Source organism: Amblyraja radiata, chromosome 25 (assembly GCF_010909765.2).
Source record: "Amblyraja radiata isolate CabotCenter1 chromosome 25, sAmbRad1.1.pri, whole genome shotgun sequence".
In the NCBI taxonomy this organism is placed as follows: domain Eukaryota; kingdom Metazoa; phylum Chordata; class Chondrichthyes; order Rajiformes; family Rajidae; genus Amblyraja; species Amblyraja radiata.
In genome coordinates this window covers 18,776,962-18,798,787 of record NC_045980.1, presented here as the reverse complement: position 1 = coordinate 18,798,787, position 21,826 = coordinate 18,776,962, and the positions used below count along the sequence as shown (strand labels likewise).

The window sequence follows — 21,826 nt, the reverse complement described above, 5'->3', positions numbered from 1 at the left end:
CGAGCTAAAAGACACTAACTCCAGAAGGCGAACTAGGAAAGAGGCATCTGGTGGGTGGGGAACAGGTGGAGGCAGCGTTGCTTGCGGGTTCAAGCCATGTCCACATTGGCCACTGTCCCTGGTTAGATCGAGAGAGATTGGAGATGCTCTTAATCCTAACCACTGTACAACGGGAGGGCAGATACCTAGTCTTCATCCCAACTCCCAACCTGGGGTTCCTGGCATCCTGGGCACCCGGACACCCACCCCCGTGGGGAGGGAGGGAGAGGGGGGAGGCAACATCGACACCGGGGCAACGGAGAGATCTTGGCACACGGCCTCGATATCCCCCTTGCAGGGTGACTTGCTGGATGTCCACGCCACCAAACTAGGGGTGGGAGCTCATAGTCAACTATCTGGGGACAATTCGCCCAGTGTTGAAACGCAAAGGAAACCCAACAGCGGGGAGGGGAAAAACCCCCCAACTAAGCTTCCTTTCCAAGACCACGACAAAGCCTCTTACAAAATAATGCATCCTCTTGAGAACTGGTGGGAAGCGTTGAATATTATTTGCAGATGCTCCGCCATGTGACCCACAGTGCGCCCATGACCTTCAGTGTCGTGGGCTTCAATGTAAAAGGTCTGGGGAACAAATGGAGGCCGTGGCTGTGGAGTGCATGCAAGATACTCGTGGTCGCTTTCAACCTTGGCATGTCGCCGCTGCAGACAGTGAACTGGTTTGAGACGGAGGCAGGGAGAGAGACATTGCAAGTGTGGGGACCCAACACAGACAGTGGAGCACAGAGTCACCAGTTGCCCCAAACACCAGCCACCGAATGGTGAACGAGGTCTGCTTGACCTGGACGATGACACGTTGGCCTGGCTCACCTCAACGGAGCTGCAGGTCTAAAAGACACACGACAGAAGAAGAAGAAGAAGAAGAGACACAGAGGGAGAGGGAGTGAGAGGAAACGGGAGAGAGGGAGGGAGAGAGAGGGCGAGAGACAGAGACTTGTGCGCGCAAACAGTGCATTTGATGTCATGAAGCGAGGAACAACACCAAGTCTCTGAGCGCTTGATTCCACCATGAAAACACTGTGGTTTATAACATATAGCGCGCTTAAAAAACCCATTAACCCTTGGCTTACAGGACTAGTGAGTTACCAGCTCTGTGCCAACTCTTCGCACCGTGCGTTATGGTCAGTGCATGGATTGTAAACGCCCCTGTTTAAAACATGGCCCCCCTGCCATGAAATAATCAGAGCCCGAGTAACACCATTCGGGTCTGAGAAAAATAAGCCAGCGCTGCTTATTCGTTTCCCACTACACTGTCCTTTAGAACAATGATTAAGTACACAGATTGGTCAGCAAGTAGAAAGCTCGAGGTTTTCGTTAAACTGCTACATGCGAGGGCAGTGGTATCTCACTGTCCCCACCCTCTCCAACCCCCCCGGCTGTAAGATGGAAAGTATATCACCAGAGCACGGACAGCACCAATCCCACCTCAGTGGACGGGAGGGAGGTTGCTCGGTTGCCGATTGATTGCAAACAGATTTTTGTTTTGCCCCAGTGGACGCCCTGCCCTGTTTTACCCGCATACCCGCTCAGATTCACTTGGCCAAATGCTACACTGAACACAAGCGGCCCACCGTGATTATCCCACCGGAATATCCAACAGAGCAAAGTGTTGCGTTGCACTTCCAATAATCTCAATCCGTCCCCCCTTTTAGCGATGGAGCCCCAGCCACAGTCTCCACAGGTGATAGTTAAAGGTGTGATTCATGTAAAAACAATCCTTCCAGTGTGCATCAGGTGGAGTCAAATTGCAAGCAGCAAGAATCTCTGTTGGGGAACTGAACATTGCTAAACAGATTAGAAGCCGGAGTGATGAGTTCTCCTCCCCCAACAAGGAAGATCTCCTGGGAAGATGATCAAGTTCCCCAACAGAACTGCAATGGGCAACACCGACGTGAGGTTCAGTGGTTCCAACTCATTAAATTAAACAATGGTGGTGTAAACATTTGGGGGGGGGGGGGGGGGGGGGGGGGTGGGGGGGGGGGGGGTCAATCCCAAGAGTGGTCGGGGCGGTTTAGGTTGGGGGCTGTCCCGTCGCTGGAGGTGGGGGAGGGCAGGAGATCCTCTCTCGAGCTCTGGAGGTCCTCGCAGTACAAGATGAGTTTATGCTTGGTCTTACGCCTGGAATGGCCGCCCTCCAGCAAGGAGCACTGGCCTGACCTCGGGGACCTCGGGGACCTCTGGCCTTGCCTGCACCCGACCGGGGTGGGGATTTTGGACGGTTTCCTCTCGGGCTGATTGTCGGTCCGAGGGCGGATCTTGGGGCGCAGCTTGAGCTTGTAGATGGAGGGCACTCGGTCGGGCTTCTTCAACCCTTTCCTGGGCCTCATTTGAACCACGTGCGAGTTAATCTGGAGGTTGGAGGGCAACTCGGTGGAGGTGGGTCCATCGGTCTTGTCAAGGCCTTGACCATCGGCTGGGGGCGGAGTGTGGGTTCTGGCCACTACACCACTGGGGAGGTCCTGTCCATTTTGCACCTCGGCTTCAGGAGGTCCTGACCTGTGGATCTCCCCCGTGTAAAGTCCCCCCTCGCCCAGAGGACTTGGGAGATCGGGTTCCCTCACGCTCTCGATGGTCTGGAGAAGATTGTGGGGGCGGTATTCCAGGACATCTCCGATCCAGTCCCCATCCAACACCGGGGTCTTGCTCTGCCCTGGTGGTGGTCCTTCCTGTGTCTCTGCATCCTCTCCCGGCCCATTGAAAGCGTGAGGTCCCGGTAAAGTCGAGGGGCGGCAGAGAGTATCTGCTATCTCCAGCTGCCCTTCCACGGTGGCCTGGGTCACACCGATCACCGGGAGCATTTCACCCCCCTCGCTCCCACTGCTCTCCAGCGACATCTGCCGGGTGTTGGCCAAAAACTCCTCCTCGAAGCCCCTGTACAGTTCGTCCTCCACGGTGGTGTGGGCGGTGCGGGCAGGGTGGAAGTTGTCCACCTCCAACCGGGGCGGGCACCCGCTGCTCCCACAGCAGCCGTCTGAATCGAGGCAGAAGTTGAGAAGGTTGTGGTTCTTGTCGTAGCACCAGCCTTGGTGAGCGGGTCTGGTGGTGCGGGGCGGAGGTCTGACGGGGCCAGCGGTGGGAGTGGGGCTGGAGGACCGGGCTGGGATCAGGGCCATCCTGGAACCAGTGGGGGCCTTGGATGGAGCGGGGGACTTGGTCCTTCTCTCTGCCTCTCCTCCGTGGCCCCTGGCCCGAGAGGTCCCCTTGCCCCGGTTGCCCCTCAGGCCGTAGCCCCTTGGACCATTGCCCTTGGTGGGTGCGGTAGAGTCCTGGCTGGAGTTGGAGGAGGTTCTGGTGAGTTCCTGGGATGGGCGGGACTTGGTGCCGGGTAGCCGAGCCGCCCTCTCATCCTCACCGCCTTGCTCCGTCCAACTCTGGTGGTCTGATGACTGACTTCTCCGCCTCACCTGGACGGTCCTTAGACTGGGATCTTGCTGTGCCAAGCTCCGGTGCACAACGTGTTTGCCGTTTCTCCTGTCTACAATCAGGACGTCGTCACTGGAGTTTTTCCTTGGGGAGAAAGTCTTTCGTGGTGGCCCCGTTCTGATGGGAGTGAGTTCACGTTCCCCCACTGGCCGCCTGGGGATCGAGGATTCCCTTCGCCTGAAATGCACAGATAAAACAAAATATTTAATCCACAGCAAAATAAAATTCAATTTACAAGAGAATTAACTGCAAACAGTGCAAGGTAGCAACCAGTGTGTCATGCATTACTACATGTCTAACTAGATGCTTAAGTGTAGAAACAAGGAACTGCAGATGTGGTTTACCAAGGAAAGACACAACGTGCTAGAGTAACTCAGCCACGTGCTGGAGTAATTCAGCGGGTCGAGCAGCATCTCTGGAGAAAAAGGATAGGTGACGTTTTGGGTCAGAACCCTACAGACTGAAAATAACCTGAAACGTCACCTAACCATGTTCTCCTGAGATGCTGCCTGACCCGCTGAGTTACTCCAGCACTTTGGAGGGGGGAAACCGTTTCGGCCGCCTCTTCCATGGAGAGGCGACTTTTCAGGTCGCCTCCCCCGTGGCCTAACAGCAGGGATCGGCGCGGACTTTCCCGGAGACGCGCCCGGAGCTTCAGCGGCTGGGCGCAGCGTGGACTCTCGGCGCGGAGCGGGTGAGACCTCGCTGGAGGGGAGCGCTCCGTTACGCTGGCCCGCGGCAGCCGGCAGCCTGAAGCCGTAGTCTGCAGAACTCCAGCTGGTGCGGCGTCTACAGCCCGGGATCTCACGTTGGGGACCCGGGTGGAAGAAGAAGCTTTCACTGCCGGCCCGCGGCCGTCTTCTACCGCGGGCGTGGTATGGACTTATCATCTCCCCTGGAGGGGAGCTTCGACCGCCGGCCCTGCAGACTGCGGTGCTTCCGGCTGCGGCATGGCAGGTACTTTAAAACTTTGAACCGCCGGCCTGCGGCCTACACCAGCCTGAAGCCGCGGTCTCTGGTTGGGAAGAGCCGATCCTGGACTCACCTTGACTTTGACTTTGTCCCTTACCATCTGGACGCCCGCAGCAACGGCTGTGGAGGGTGGAGGTCCCGACCACGGGGAAAATGGAGGAGGACTGGCCAAGCTCGGCCTTCCACCACAGTGATGAATGCTGTGGTGGATGTTTGTGTAAAATTTTTATTGTGGTTGTGTTCTTTATTATTGTACCGCTGCTGGCAACCCAAATACCACCGACCTTGGTTGTGTGGCAATTAAATTATTTCTATTCTCTTTCTATTCTTGTGTCTATCTTTGGTATAAACCAGCATCTGCAGTTCCTTCTTATTACATTACGGTTCATTTCACAATTTGAGGTTTGACATCTTCTTGAGATAGAAGGAGCAACTATTTGCATGGTCTGAAGATGGATCTCCTGTCTTATTTCCTCCACAGATGCTGCCCGACCTACTGAGTTGCTCCAGCACTTTGTGTTTTGCTCAAGATTCTAGCATCTCAATTCTTTGCAATGGTTCGGGGAAAGAGGGATAAGAGGAAATATGGAACTTGGGGAGGTGAGCAGGTGGAGAGGGGAGGTGGGGGAAGGGAGGAAGGTACAGGGTGACTGGGGTGAATAGAGATAGAGGGACATGTGTTTGTAGGGGCGATGGAAAGAGAGAGGGGATGTGTAGGAAGGAACTGCAGATGCTGGTTTCCCCCTGCTGATAGACACAAAATGCTGGAGTAATGCAGCGGGCATCTCTGGACAGAAGCAATGGGTGATGTTTCCCATTGATCATAGACAGGGGAGACGTCACCATTCCTTCTATCCACAGATGCTGCCTGTTCTGCTGAGTTACTCCGGCATTTTGTGTCTAGTTCTTGTTCTTGAACCTGTTCTTGATTAGTACAGGTGTCAGAGATTATGGGGAGAAGGCAGGAGAATGGGGTTAGAAGGGAGAGATAGATCAGCCATGATTGAATGGCCTAATTCCACTCCTATTCCTTATGACCTTATCTTCGAAAGAGAGAGGGGGTTGTTACTTGAAATTGGGGATTTTGGTGTTCATACCGCTGGGTTGTAAGCAAGACATTGATGAATGAAGGAATACAGAAGGAAGTGGGGGAGGGAGGGGGATCTTGGAAAGAGAACAGAAATCTATCGTACTAGTCTCCTAATTGTTGCAATTTACTCAGGCTCTTTCATCTGCTGCTGTCGGACTATGGGTCACCCAGACCTATCACAGCAGCAGCAGCAACATCACAATAACCTCTTACATTACAAATCCTTCTGGGATCAGCAACATCATTTAACTGCCATTAACACAACTTAGCCACGGCCAAAAATATAATAATAAAATGATGGAATTGTGAGTGTGTAATAGCTCCTTCATGTGGTTTATGTCATCTGAACGCCTTGTTTAAATTATAACCTTATTACTCACATCCCGTCATCATTAACTCCGCATATTGGTCACTTGAGTAGACGCAAAAGGGAGATAATTTGTTGCCAGCCCTTGATCAGAATAAAGAGCTCTTTGAACATAAACCAAGAGACCATTTCACTACAATATCAGCCCTTTTCTTGTTTTATCATTAAAATTAAAAATACTGCAATGAAGAAGGTCATCTATCCATTTCCCCCAGAGATGCTGCCTGGCCCACTGAGTTACTCCAACATCTTGTGTCTATCTTTAAAACAAATACTATGAACTTCTATGGATTGTCTTTGTTTACAGCACCGATGTTTATTTGCACTAGTATTGTGGTTATTAATTTATTGAATTGTTTATTATATATTAACTACCTTTACAAGCCTGTTATGCTGCCGCAAGTAAGAATTTCATAACACTGTTGTTGGTACTACATACTGTATGACAAACACTCTGGACTACTTTGTCATGAAGTCAGAAATGTTCAACTTTTGCTTTGCTGTGGGCAATCGTGCTTTGGACTCAGCATACGCAAGAAGAAGAAGAAGCAACAGGTTTAATTGATTTTTCTTTACAAGCCTCCACTCTCTCCAGCCCCATTTCAAGGGCCAAGATTTTAGTCCCATGTTCACTAAATGTTTAAAGACACAAAATGCTGGAATACAGACATTAATGGGACAGGCAGCGTTTACAGTGATGTAGAGATATAGAACAAATGAATTCTCTGACTTCAAGTAACCCCTGCACTCCCTCTCTCACTCCCCATCCCTCCCCCATCCAAGTCACACACCCCGTTCTCACCTCGCAAACAACTAATGGCTTGTTTCCTTTATCATAGTTACTTTTTTGCTTATCTTTCATTCATTTCTTCTATCACTCTCTCCATCACTGTCTATATTTCCCATTTCCCGTTCCCCTGACTAGTCTGAAGAAGTGTCTCGACCCGAAACATCACCCTTTCCTTCTCTCCAGAGCTGCTGCCTGTCTCACTGAGTTACTCCAGCATTTTGTGTCTATCTTCGGTTTAAACCAGCATCTGCAGTTCGTTCCTTCCTTCACTAAATGTTTGCCCAACCCTCCTCCTGTGAAATATCTTGGACATTTCCCCCCCATTAAATGTACAAGTACACTTCGACCACAGAAATGCTTCTCCTTTGTGTGGAAAGGAACAGCAGATACTGGTTGAAGAAGGGTCTCGGCCCAAAACGTCACCTATTCCTTTTCTCCAGAGATGCTGCCTGACTCGTTGAGTTACCCCAGCTTTTTGTGTCTATCAATGGTTTTCAATTAGTTGATTCTCTTAGTCATATCAGATCAGAATGAGTCACCCCTCAGAATGAATCACTGCTAGATATTCACACACTGATACCAGCAGAGACATACAAGGGCTTGCTAATTCTCAGATACCTGGCCTTCAGCAGATGCTCCCTTTAATCACATTTAATTATCCAATTAAAGCTACTCACACGCAAACGCACACAATCAAGTTAAAACTCGCTCGTGAAGTAATCCCGTATATACTTCATGTTCCTACAGAACATTTCTACTGCATGGAAATTATCCCCTGCTAGTTCAGTCAGTAATGAGAATATCAAATATTACAACCCAAGAGGTTTAGTTTAGAAATACAACATGAAAACAGGCCCTATGGCCCACCGAGTCCACGCCGACCATTGATCACCCGTTCACACTAGTTCAACGTTATTCCACTTTACAATTTACACAGGGCCAATTAATCTGCAAACCCGCATGCCTGGGATGTGCGAGGAAACCGGAGCACCTGGTGGAAACACACACGGTCACAAGGAGAACGTGCTAGCTCCACACAGACAGCACCCGAGTTCAGGATCGAACCTGTGTCTCTGGCGCTGTGAGGCAGCGGCTCTACCCACTGCCCCACTGTGTCGCTCTGTGGATCATAGAAGAAAGATGATATTTACATCTTAGTCCTGTGAACAGATGATGAAATTTCACCAGCTCGTATTCCAGGAGCAGATTACACTTCTCAAGTAGGAAGCACAGTTGTGCAATGGTAGAGTTGCTGCCTTACAGCTACAGAGACCCAGGTTAGATCCTGACTACGGGTGCTGTCTGTACACAGTTTGCACGTTCTCCCCGTGACCATGTGGGTTTTCATCTGGTGCTCCGGTTTCTTCCCACACTCCAAATATGTGTAGGTTTGTAGATTGTACATTGTTCCTAGTATGTAGGATAGTGCTACTGTATGGGGGTCGCTGGTCGGCACGGACTCGGTGTGCCTGTTTCCGCGCTGTATCTCTAAATATGTGAAACTATTTAATGTAAACGAGAAACTAATATGTGAACAACTACTGAATGAACCATACACATTTTGTTTCAGCTCATGTTCACAAGCGTCAGTCTGTGCACTCTAATAATAATAATAAATTTTATTTATGGGCGCCTTTCAAGAGTCTCAAGGACACCTGCAAGGAACTATGATGGAGTGTAAGAACCTACAGTGCAAGAACAGATACTGAAGGTGAGAAAGGTCTCCAATCTGCTCTCTTTATTGTGGGTTTGGTGAGTCAGATGGTTGGAGCATCTCTTGAAAAATTGTGAACATAGCGGACAAAAACAGACTGGACAAGCTGATCAGGAAGGCCGGCTCAGTGGTCGGGGCTGAGCAACGAACGGTCCAGCAGGTGGCAGAGGCCAGAACTCTGAACAAACTGGGTTCAATATTGACCAACCCCACTCACCCACTCCATGCCCTGAAGGTGATCAAGAGCAGCATCTTCAGTCAGAGACTGATTGCACCAATGTGCAAAACTGAGAGACATAGGAAGTCTTGTATACCAGCTGCTATAAGGTTATATAATGCGCATAAATAACTCCACTTTTTTTTCATTCATTGTATTTTAACTTGTATTTTAACTTGTATTTTAACTTGTATTTTAACTTGTATTTTAACTTGTTAAGTATGGAAGCTATTTGAGGAAATGTGTGGTATTATGTTTGTCTTGAAGCTGTCGTGGCATTGTAATTTCCTGTAAAGGATTATTAAAGGTATAATCTAATCTAATCTAATCTAATCTAATCTAATAACTCCGTTTAAAGAGATAATGATTTGTTATCATCCTCCAAAGTTCAAAAGAACCATCATAAAATGATTTGAATAGAAGGTCAAAGTACTATCCATTCAATCTGGTTAATAAATGTTAATATTCCCATTTTTGAGAAATGTTCTTTAAGAGTTGGTGATGTGCAGCCTTGAATCCAGCATTGTTATTGTGGCTACACCAACCACATTGATGACCATCCTTTGTAAGTCTCTGAACGTCGTACTCCGATTACATTGTCCCAATCCCAGCAACTGGTGGAGGTGATTAGATGCCGACTGTCACAGATTTACCAAGGTGTTTTTGTTGAAATTGTTGTAAACTGGAAACCAAAAAGTCAGGAGGGACCCAGAGAGTGGGGCTGTCGACAACAAAGAAACAAAGAGGGACTTTGTGTGGGGGAAGGTCGAGAAGCAAGAGGAACCAACATGACTCTAATGGGTGGAGTCTGAAGAAGAGTTTCGAGCCGAAACGTTACCTATTTCCTTCGCTCCATAGATGCTGCTGCACCCGCTGAGTTTCTCCAGCATTTTTGTGTACCTATGACTCTAATGGGTACTTTTTGTATCTTTGCCAGCACCAGAAAGTTGGCGACATACACTTTGTGTATTGTATGCAAAACAAAGAATTTCATTGCACCTAACCTACAAACCCGCATGTCCGAGATGTGGGAGGAAACCGGTCACGAGGAGAACGTGCAAACTCCACACAGACAGCACCCGAGTTCAGGATCGAACCTGTGTCTCTGGACATGTACATGTGACAATGAAGTATCATTGAATTTAATCCAATCATTGGAATTCTGAAGGAGGACTGGGAGGCAATTGATCAAGACTTAAAAAAGAGCAGCGGCAGACACAATTTTAACCTCACCCACCTGAGCAGAGTTGAATGCAAGCAGGATTGTCATTGGCTATATTTAAGAGGGAGTTTGATGTGGCCCTTGTGGCTAAGGGGATCAGAGGGTATGGAGAGAAGGCAGGTACGGGATACTGAGTTGGATGATCAGCCATGATCATATTGAATGGCGGTGCAGGCTCGAAGGGCTGAATGGCCTACTCCTGCACCTAATTTCTATGTTTCTATGTTTCTATGTATCTGTGCCTCACCGTAAACTAAAGTATTTGCTGGGCAGTTAGAATGGCCTAGTATACTCGCACCTATTTCACCCCTATCCCTCCTCCCACATTCCTTCCTCTGGCTTCATAACTTGCATCTCTTCAATTAATCTGTTTCTGTCCCAACCATCTGCCCATCAACCCCCCCCCCCCCTCACGTGTCCACCTATTACCTACAAGACTTGGACCTGCACCTCCTCTTTCCCAGCTTTCTTTCACCACCCCTTTCCTCCCAACCTGTCCAAATAAAGCTACTGACCCAAAACATTGCCAATCCATGTTGTCCATAACGTTTGTTCTGAATAAAGTCTACTTTTAGAAAGTAAAATCCACATTCTCCAGAGATGCTGCCTGACCTGCCGAATTACTCCAGCACTTTGTGCCTCTTTTTTTTTTTTTTAGAAAGCCAGCATCTGCAGTTCTTCGTTTCTCCATTAAAACGCAGTTCATGCAACACTGAGAAAAACATTCAACATGTCTGCCAACTACTCTCAAGCAAGCTCACACCAAACCTCTCTTGATTTAGATTAGAGATACAGTGTGGAAACAGGCCCTTCGGCCACTGGGTCAACACCGACCAGCGATCCTCGCACACTAACACTATCCTACGCACACTAGGGACAACTTACAACTATACCAAGCCAATTTGCCTACAAACCTGTGCATCTTTGGAGTGTGGGGGGAAACCGGAGACCCCTGAGAAAACCCATGTAGGTCACGGGGAGAACGTACAAACTCTGTACAGACAGCACACGTAGTCAGGATCAAACCCGGGTCTCTGCCGCTGCACCACCGTGCCACTCCGTGGGAAGTTTACAAAACAAGTGTGGAGGATGGCTGAATCATATTAGTATCCCTGGATTTCGATATTAACCCATGCACACACTGTCATATGCATGAAGTAACAAAGGCTGCGAGTTCCATTGCTATTGCAGGCATAACATTTGGACTATGCTTTTTGGTTGAAGAATTCAGGCTCTGAATAACATGGAATGAGTGGAGGTGAAGAATGAGTTGCTCTGCAACAGTAAAGTGGGCTGTGGCTTTCTGGCCCTTAAACTGCAAAGCAAATTGGCAGTGGATGGAGCTCATAAACCTTGCAGGCTCCAGCCTGAAACAATCTATTGTAAGCTAATAGAATTAGCTCTGGGGTTATTTTTGTCAAACTTAATGACTTAATGCAGGGCTAATGCTCAAAACACTCTGATAAATATCAAGTGACATAAATCTGTTTCTTTGATCACATGCTCAAATAGTTTCAAGGGCAATGGATTTCTCTCCTCACCCAAAAATTAATGATTTATGCAATACATATATTAAACTTTAGAAACTAAACAAATAATCGCCAATGGAGATAAGGAACTGCAGACGCTGGAATTGAGAGCAAAACACAAAGTGCTGGAGGAACTCAGTAGATCCAGGCAGCCACTGTGGAGAGAAAGATTAGTGATGTTTTGGGTCGGAGCCTTCTTCAGACTCCAGGTCCCGACACAAAATGTTGCCTGTCTATTCCCTCCATAGATGCTGCCTGACCTGCTGAGTTTCGCCAGCACTTTGTGCTTTGCTAAAGATTCCAGCATCTGCAGTTCCTTGCTTTCCACCCCGTATGACTCAATGATTCCTAGCAAAATTAATAACTTTCTTCCACATAAGGGTGGGTGAATAAATCAAAATCTAATGTTGCAATACATCACTTTGGACACCACAAAGCATATCTCTATCTCTCTCTCTCTCTCGCTCTCTCTATGATCCAGTTAGTACTTGCTTTACGCAGGCAGCCAACATATTAAGCAAAGTATTGAAACCACAGAATTTCTCCAGCCAATGGAGTTTTGTTTTTCAGAAGGAACTGCAGATGCTGGAAAATCGAAGGTACACAAAAATGCAGGAGAAACTCAGCGGGTGCAGCAGCATCTATGGAGCGAAGGAAATAGGCAACGTTTCGGGCCGAAACCCTAGATGCTGCTGCACCCGCTGAGTTTCTCCAACATTTTTTGTGTACCTTAGTTTTGTTTTTCTTTGGATTATCTGATCTTCAGTGTTTGGCCCATAAATTACAATATTTTTACCTAAAGAAAAGATATATTATTTGCAATTCATCGATTAAAATCTAGAATGAACATTCTTCAATAATTCCTACACACATCAGGACTTTTAGATTTTGTTTATTTCCTGATTGACATTCTCATTGACAGATCTGTCGATAACAAATTTAATGGTCCCTTAAGTTAAATGGCAGTCGTGAGAAACACAAATAGGAAATTTAGTTTATGTTAGAGATACAGCATGGAAACAGGCCAATCACCAATCACCCGTTCACACTAGCTCGATGTTAATCCGCTTTCCCATTCACTCCCTACACACTAAGGGCAATTTGCAGTGGGCCAAATTAACCTACAAACCCGCACGTCTTTGGGATGAGGGAGGAAACCGGAGCACCCAGGGGAAACCCACACGGTCACGGGGAGAACGTGCAATCTCCACACAGACAGTACTCGTGGTCAGAATGGAACCCGGTGCTGTGAGGCAACAGCTCTACCCGCTGCACCACTGGGGCACCCTGGTTATTTTAGAATGAAGTATTTCAAATCACTCAGACTATAAAAACAGAATTCAATAAACAATTATCTGAACTGCCAAAACATTCACAATGGGCAAAATTCATGAGATCCCAGATCCCTGTAATACATTGCTAGCGGCATTCTGCGATGACTAAATGGAAACGAGGATATTTGTTGACGCAAGCCAAACTCGGAGACATGTTAAGACACTGGTCGAATTTCTGTGGAAGGAAAAATAAAGAACATATTCGCATATTTCCTACGCTCCCATAGATGCTGCCTCACCCGCTGAGTTTCTCCAGCATTTCTGTCTACCTTCGACTTTTCCAGCATCTGCAGTTCTTTCTTAAACATATTCAAGGAGTGATTTCCAATCAAATTAGCCAAAATACAAAATAAATCAGGAAATGTCGGAACACCAATAACGATGTTAGAATCAAAAGCCGCACTTCTCGAAAGTGAATCGACTCAAAATACTAAAATAAGTTGTGTTACCTCCCAGGTCCGGAGCCCCTTGGTTCTGACAAGTCGTGCGATCGGGGAGAGATGGCCCTTGCCATGTCCGGTGTTTGTGTGATGCGTCTATTCATCAACTCTCCTGCAGTAGTTGTGGTTACAGGTGTCCCCTGTTGCCTGGTCACCTGACCTTTGCTAGCACCATTACTTGGGCTGAATGGCCTGTCCCTTTTCGTGGCAGGCAGTCCATTTTGTTTCACTGTTGACCATTCTGCCGCTGAACTGGTTCGTCTGTCCGCCTGCCTGCCGTTAACGGGCAGCTTTGAAATAGCAGGTCCTTCGGGAAAGCGCGGTGGGCCGGGACTTGGAGCTCTGGAGGCGAGAGGACTGTTGTTCAGCGATGTCTTGGATGAAGGTTTCCCTGACTGAAGGCGATGTGCTGTCAGTGATTGAAAGCAAGGGTCTGAATTACAGTCATAATCTCCTGGTTGCCAAACACTAAAACCCATTCCCATTCCCACACTGACCTTTCTGTCCTGGGCCTCCTCCACTGTCAGAGTGAAGCCACACTCAAATTGGAGGAGCAGCACCTCATATTTTGCTTGGGTAGCTTACAACTCCTGCATTCTCTCTCTCTCTCTCTGTCCCGCCCCCCACCCTATTCATCCTGCCAGTTCCACTGTTCGGATTCATATATCCCTTCACTATCACCTCCTCCACAGCCAACAATGGACCATTGTGGGCTCCACCACTCATCGGTGCCGGCTCTTGACGTGCTGCACATTTTTATACTTTTAGTCCCCACCCCCACGACTCAAAGTCTAAAAAAGGGTTTCGACCCAAGACGTCACCTATTCCTTTTCTCTCAAGATGCTGCCTGACCCACTCTTGCACTTGGTCTAAAACAGCATCTGCAGTTCCTTCCTACACGCACAGACTCACAAAGATACAAATAGGACCTGGATTTGGGACAATATGTAACAATTTTTTTTTTACCACCAGGTTGTCAGTGAGTATTCCTGAAATCAATGCTCAGATGTCATCAATGTACTTACACAAATAATGATTGAATTAAAAGAACAAGAGCAGAGGGTAGTCTATATCTGGAATGAGCTGCCCGAGGAAGCTGCAGAGGTGGATACAATTAAGAGCTTTAAAGAATATCTGGGCAGATATATGGATAGGAAGAGTTTAGAGGCTCTGGGCCAAATGCAAACAAATGGGACTAGCCCTGTATACCGAGGTGGGCCAAAGTGCCTGTCGCTGAGCTGCACAGCTCTATGTTCAAGGTTACACCTTATGTACCAGTTTTATTTCAGAATCCCCTCAATCACCTTCCTGGTGTTCTTTCCAAAGGTTTTCTGACCCAAAATGGTGATACTTGAAGATGGTGAAGATAGACACAAAATGCTGGAGTAACTCAGTGGGTCAGGCAGTATCAGGCACCCACTGAGTTACTCCAGTATTTTGTGTCTATCGTCAATATACAGTGCATTCAGAAATTACTCAGACCCCTTCACCTTTTCCACATTTTGTTACGTTACAGCCCTATTTTAAATTGGATTAATTTTTTTTAAATCATCAATCTACACACAATACCCCAGAATGAAGAAGCGAAAACAGGTATTTAGAAATTTTTGCAAAGTAATTAAAAATAAATGACTGAAATGTCACATTTACACAAGTATTCAGCCCCTTTGCTATGACACTCAAAATTGAGCTTAGGTTCATCCTGTTTCCATTGATTATCCTTGAGATGTTTCTACAACTTGATTGGAGACCACCAGTGGTTAAATTAAATTGATTGGAGATGATTTGGAAAGGCACACACCTGTCTATAAAAGGTCCCACAGTTGACAGTGCATGTCAGAGCAAAAACCAAGCCATGAAGACAAAGGAATTGTCCGCAGACCTCAGAGACAGGATTGTGTCGAGAGACAGATCTAGGGAAGGGTATAAAACAATTTCTGCAGCATTGCAGGTCCCGAAGAGCACAGTGGCCTCCGTCATTCTTAAATGGAAGAACTTTGGAACTACCAGGACTCTTCATAGAACTGGCCGCCCGGCCAAACTGGGTAGAAGGGCCTTGGTCAGGGAGGTGACTGAGAACCCAATGGTCACTCTGACAGAGTTCCTCTGTGGAGATGGGAGAACCTTCCAGAAGGATAACTATATCTGCAACACTCCACTAATCAGGCCTTTATGGTAGAGTGGCCAGACAGAAGCCACATGACAGCCCACTTGGAGTTTGGCAAAAGGCATGAGGAACAAGATTCTCTGGCCTGATGAAACCAAGATTGAACTCTTTGGCCTGAATGCCAAGCGTCATGTCTGGATGAAACTGGGCATTGCTCATCACCTGGCCAATACCATACCTACGGTGAAGCATGGTGGTGGCAGCATCATGCAGTGGGGATGTTTTTCAGCGGCAGGAACTGGGAGACTAGTCAGGATTAAGGGAAAGATGAACGGAACAAAGTACAGAGAGATCCTTGATGAAAACCTGCTCCACAGCATTCTGGACCCAAGACTGGGGCGGAGGTTCACTTTCCAACAGGACAACGACCCTAAGCACACATGCAAGACAACGCAGGAGTGGTTACATGACAAGTCTGTGAATGCCCTTGAGTGGCCCAGCCAGAGCCCAGACTTGAACCCGATCGGACATCTCTGGAGGGACTTGAAAATAGCTGTGCATCAATGCACCCCTCCAACCTGACAGAGCTTGAGAGGATCTGCAGAGAAGAATGGGAGAAATTACCCAAATACAGGTGTGCCAAGCTTGTAGCGTCATACCCAAGAAGACTTGAAGTTGTAATCACTGCCAAAGGTGCCTCAACAAAGTACTGAGTAAAGGGTCTGAATACTTATGTAAATGTGATATTTCAGTTATTTCTTTTTAATTACTTTGCAAACATTTCTAAACACCTGTTTTCGCTTCTTCATTCTGGGGTTTTGTGTGTAGATTGATGATAAAATAAAATAATTTAATCCATTTTAGAATAAGGCTGTAATGTAACAAAATGTGGAAAAAGTGAAGGGGTCTGAATACTTTCTGAATGCACTGTAAACCAGCATCTGCAGTTCCTTCCTGCACACGTTCTGTTTTTATTTCAGATTTGCAGCATCTGCGGTGCTTCCTTCTCTACACGGGCCAATCCCTGGTGTGAGGCAGCATCAGGCTAGGGTGGAATAGTGCTGTTGTAGTTTGCTGAGTGACAGAGATGTGTTGTTGCAGCTTCACCCGAGCAATTGCTACGTTACCAAGACAGTGGTGGACGGCCAGGAAGCAGAACATGAAGCAAGCAATGAAGTTAACACCTTCAGCAGGTAAGACATTTTTACTTCCTATAAAGATTTCACACCTGAACCAATTAATATGGTCTTTTTTTTATTCCTGTTGTTTCTCATCTATCCACACACTTGGGGCATTTTACGGAAACCAATTAACCTACAAACCCACACATCTTTGGGATGTGGGAGGAAACCTATGCGGTCACAGGTAGAACGTGCAAACTCCACAGGGACAGCACCCATAGTCAGATTCAAACCCGGGTCTCTGATACTGTGATGCATTACATTATAATTAAATTGGATCAAAGTCTTTTATAACACCGACTTGCAATCACCCCATACGCTGCACTATCCTACATACTAGGGACATTTTTCACCAAAGCCAATTAACTTACAAACCTGCACGTCTTTGGAACGTGGGAGGAAACTGGAGCACCCAAAGAAAACCCATGCGGTCACAGGGAGAACGTGCAAACTCTGTACAGACAGCACCCAAGGCCAGGATGGAGCACGGGTCTCTGGCACTGTGAGGCAGCAGCTCTACCCGCTACACCACTGTGCTGCCCGAGGGAAAGGTCATGATAATCCCATGCTCCAAAAATGAGAATAGATGATGCTATGTAGCTGGGGCAGTTTCTCCCGATCCGACCTCAAGAATTTAATAATAAGCAGGCTGCGATACACACCCTATCAACACACCCAGCCCAGAGGACAGGCAGCAGCTTGATAGCAGGAAACACTCAAACATGTTGAGTAACTGAGTTTGATATACTGAATGTTGGAGGAGACTGGGAGTCTCACAATCCTGTTCTTGTCTAACACCCACACATACACACTGACTTTAACTTTTTTTTTTTTAGAGTAGAAACAAGGAACTGTAGACTCTGGTTAATATGTAAAAGGACACGAAATGCTGGAGCAACTCAACGCGTCAGACAGCATCTCTGGAGAAGATGGATAGGTGACATTTTGGGTCCGGACCCTTCCTCAGGCTGATTGTGTGTTGAAGTGGGGGGGGAGCTCAGAGAGGCAAGATGATGCATGGCAGGTAATAGGTGGATGCAGGTGAGGGGAGGGTTGATAGGCAGATAGTTGGAACAAAGCCCAGAGATAAAAACAGAAGGTGTGAGACAGGAATGAAGAGTTGCAAAGTTAGAGGGAGGAAAGCAGGAGGGGAGGGGAAAAATAGGTAGGAGTCGAGGTGGGGCGTTCTTGTTCAGGCCAGCTCAGTGGGACAGTGGTAGAGTTGCAGCCCCGGAGTCCCAGGTTTGATCCAGACTACGGGTGCTGTCTGTACAGAGCCTGCATGTTCTCCCGGTGAGCGTGTGGGTTTCCTCCGGGTGCTCCAGTTTCCTCCAAAGACATGCAGGTTAATTGGCTTCTGTAAATTGTCCCTTGTGTGTAGAATAGAACTGGTATGAACAGGTGATCGATGGTCAGTGTGGACTCCGTGGGCCGTAGGGCCTGTTTCCACGCTGTATCTCTAAAAAACAAAATGTGCAGGGTTGCTGGTATCTCAGATGTCAACCCCAGTAATGTTTGCTCTCAGGCCAATCTCCCTTCTTGCACCACCTCAAACCCTCTGTGTGACGGTACTCCCGCAGTGTCGGATTGACCCTGGCCCAACAATATCTGCTCGAAAGCCAGGAAAGCATCGTTCCTTTAACATATAGGAAGCAACAAGGTGTGGGAAAGGAAATGGGATGGTGCCTGCTGAGCCCACTCACTGGATGAGTTGCATCTGCAGGGGTCGTGCTTGTTCAGGTAGTGCTCCAGCGTGTCCCAGCCTCCGCCCACACGCACCATCACATGGTTCCGCAGAACCTGCCGGAACAAAAAGAAAGCAAGACTGCTCATCTCTAAAGCACTGGTAGATTGTTCCTAAATATTCAGTGAAGCTCTAATCTTCCTTATGGTAAGCACAGTTTAACTACATAACATCATCTATTCTCATTGTTGGAACATGGGCCTGCAATGATCTTGCTCCATGGGTGGCACAGTGAGGCAGCGGTAGAGTCGTTGCCTTTCAAGCCTTAAACCTCTGAAGCAAAGCAAGAATTTCATTGTCCTATACAGGGACACATGACAATAAACTCACTTGATCTAAATTGATCTAGCTTTCTTTTCTTACGGCTGTTGACTTAGCAGGTCAAAGACTATAGAGTTTAGAGATATTGCACGGAAACAGGCCCTTCAGCCCATTGAGTCCACGCTGACCAGTGATCACCCCAGATACTAGCACTATCCTACGCACTAGGGACAATTACATTTTTTTTTACCGAAGCCAATTAACCTACAAACCTGCACGTCTTTGGAGAGAGGGAGGAAACCGGAGTACCCAGATAAAACCCACGCAGTCAAAGGGCGAACATGCAAACTCCGCACAGACAGTGCCAGTAATCAGGATCGAACCTAGGTCGTAAGTGAAAGGAGCAGAATTAGGCTAATTCAGCCCATCAGGTCTATTCTGCCATTCAATCATGGCTGATCTATCTCTCCCTCCTAACCCCATTCTCCTGCCTTCTCTCCATAACCCTCGACACCCGTACTAACCAAGAATCAATCTCTGCCTTAAAAATATCCACTGACTTGACCTCCACGGCCTACTGTGGCAAAGAATTCCACAGATTCACCACCCTCTGACTAAAGAAATTTCTCCTCGTCTCCTACCTGAAGGAATCTCATTTAATTTTGAGGCTATGACCTCTGGTCCTAGACTCTCCCACTAGTGGAAGCTTTTCACTAGTCGGTACGTTTCAATGAGGTCCCCCCCCACATCCTTCTAAACTCCAGCGAGTACAAGCCCAGTGCCGTCAAACGCTCTACATATGTTAACCCAGGGTCTGTGGCGCTGTAAGGCAGCAGCTCTACTGCCGAAAGATGTAATTAACGAGTGTAGAGATGTGTGATTGTATCATATCTGGAGGTCAGGCAGTTGTCTGACACCCTGAGGTTGGGTGACTAATCAAACAATCTCGTGCAATCGAATGATAACATTACTCTGATAAAAAAAATCTGTGATACCAAAGGCAATCTCTCGGCTTGTTCCCCACCATTTCCACCTTCTGCAGAGACCGCTCCCTCCGCAACTCATTGGTTCACTCATCCCTTCCCACCCAAACCACGTCCTCCCCAGGTTCTTTCCCCCTGCAACCGCAGAAGATGTAACATCTGTCCCTATACCTCCTCCCTCAGCTCCATCCAGGGACCCCAGCAGTCTTTCCAGGTGAAATGGAAGTTCCTCCAACCCTATCTACTGCACCCGGTGCTCTCGACTTGGCCACCTGTACATCGCTGAGACCAAGTGTAGACTCGCCGACCGTTTCGCTAAACACTTGCGTTCAGACTGCCACGGCCCACTAGATCTCTTGCTTGCTAATCATTTTAACTCCCCTTTCCATACTGACCTTCCTGCCCTGGGCTTCCTTCATTGCCAGAGTGTGGCCACCTGCAGACTGCAGGAACAGCACATCAAATTCCGCATGGGTAGTTTACAACCTAACAGTATGAACATTGAATTCTCCAATATTAGGTAACTAACACCCCCCTCTCTTCCCTCCGCTCCATCCACATGGAATGCACAAATACTTCTCCCTTTCCCCTTCCTCCCGTCCCCTTCCACTTGTATTCCTTCCTCTGGCTTCACATTTCGAGCCTCTTGTATCCTCATCTCCATGTCTCAGACCTTGTCTTTTCATCTCTGGCCTTAGTCCAACCATCGGATGATCACAAATAAACTCTCCCCTGTATCCACCCATCACTTGCCAATCTTTGTCCCGTCCCTACCTCTCTTCCAGCTTTCTCCCTCCTATTGCAATCAATCTGACAAAGGTTCCCGATTAGCAAAGTCTCTCATGTTGTCTCGAGATGCTGCCTGACCCACCGAGTTACTCCAACATTGAATGTCTTTGTTGGTAAACCAGCATTAGCTGTTCCTCATGTGCAGGATTGTATAACACCCAGAGGCCAGGTAGCTGTCTGAGACCAAGGCTGGGTGACTCATTAAACAATATCAAGTTGCCTGACCCGCCGAGTTACTCCTGCACTTTGTGTCTTTTTTGGTAAACCAGCATCTGCAGTTCCTTGTGTCTCCAATATCAACTTCTCAGCATGACCTCATTACTCTGGAATAGAACTTCCTGAAATGCAAAGCCACTTCTAAACACAAGTGCTGGAGCAACTCAACAGGTCAGGCAGCATCTCTGGACTCATACGTTTTTTTGGCCTTCCATCACAGCAATGTGATGGATGTTTATGTAAATTATGTTGTGTCTTGGGTCTATTTGTTTGTAATGTATGGCTGCAGAAACGACATTTCGTTTGGACCTCAAGGGGTCCAAATGACAATAAATTGAATTGTATTGTATTGTGTTGTATTGGAGAACATTAATAGGTGATGTTTTGGGTCTGGACCCTTCTTTGATTCCTGAAGAAAGGCCCCCACCCTTCCTTTTCCCCCCAGAGATGCTGCCTGACCCGCTGAGTTACTCCAGCACTTTGTGTCAATCTTTGGTATAAACCACAATATCTTCAGTTCCTTCCTATTACACACAAAGCCACTGGATTGTTTCTTTCCACTGCTCACTCTGTGGCATGCTTGTTTCTCCTTGCTCTTCAGGTGAACCACACTTCAGGCCTTAGTGCGCTTTGACCCTTGTCCCACCGAACTTCGCCTTTGATGCCCTCTGCACCGCAATGATTCACCCTAACACTGGAACTTTGCATTAGTTTGCATTCTCTCCGTTGCTGAGTAATGGCTGGCGATGTATGGTTTACTGATGACTACTCTGCTCATGGGAGAGACTTCAAAAGCACAGACACAGGTTTATTTTGCTTGAGGATGTTAAGCTTCTTCCCAACATCTATCAGGCTCTTGAACGCTCACCACATGCCTACCTCAGCAACTGCAAGCTACTGTGGACTTTATTAAATTGCACTGCGGACTTTGGTTTTGCACTGTTATGGTCTTGTTGCCTAGTATTACTAATTATTAATATATTATATTATTGATCGTTATATATTTATCTGTGTGTTACTGCATCAATGGGCCTTTTAAGCTGGGGTAAGTAAGAATTTAATTGTACCGTGCTTGTACAAGTGTACACTGTTTGGTGTCATTGTAGAGAGCAGTACTGAACTACCCTCAACCTCATCGGACTATCTTTAATCGGACTTTACTGGCTTTATCTTGTACTAAACTTTATTCATGTTATTCCCTTTATCATGTATCTGTACACTGTGGACGGCTCGATTGTAATCATGTATTGTCTTTCCGCTGACTGGTCAGCACGCAACAAATGCTTTTCCCTGTATCTCGGTACACGTGACAATAAACAAAACTCATATGTGACAATTAAATATGTGACCTTCTTGTGACCAATATGTGACCTTCGTCCCTGAAGCAGGA

The 21,826-nt window shown here is 47.2% G+C and overlaps 1 protein-coding gene across 1 annotated transcript in view; it reads right to left on the bottom strand.

Annotated features, from left to right (window-relative positions):
* Nucleotides 1-2,040: 2,040 nt before the first annotated feature.
* gas2l1 (growth arrest specific 2 like 1) overlaps nucleotides 2,041-21,826 on the bottom strand; it is a 55,141-nt gene continuing 35,355 nt past the window's right edge. Inside the window, exons 3-5 of the mRNA XM_033043351.1 lie at nucleotides 18,147-18,243; nucleotides 13,165-13,564; nucleotides 2,041-3,657 (exon numbers count right to left, since the gene is read on the bottom strand). Of these exons, the coding sequence (XP_032899242.1) occupies nucleotides 2,043-3,657; nucleotides 13,165-13,564; nucleotides 18,147-18,243 (2,112 nt within the window). The 3' untranslated portion in view covers nucleotides 2,041-2,042. The remainder of the gene's footprint in view (nucleotides 3,658-13,164; nucleotides 13,565-18,146; nucleotides 18,244-21,826) is intronic.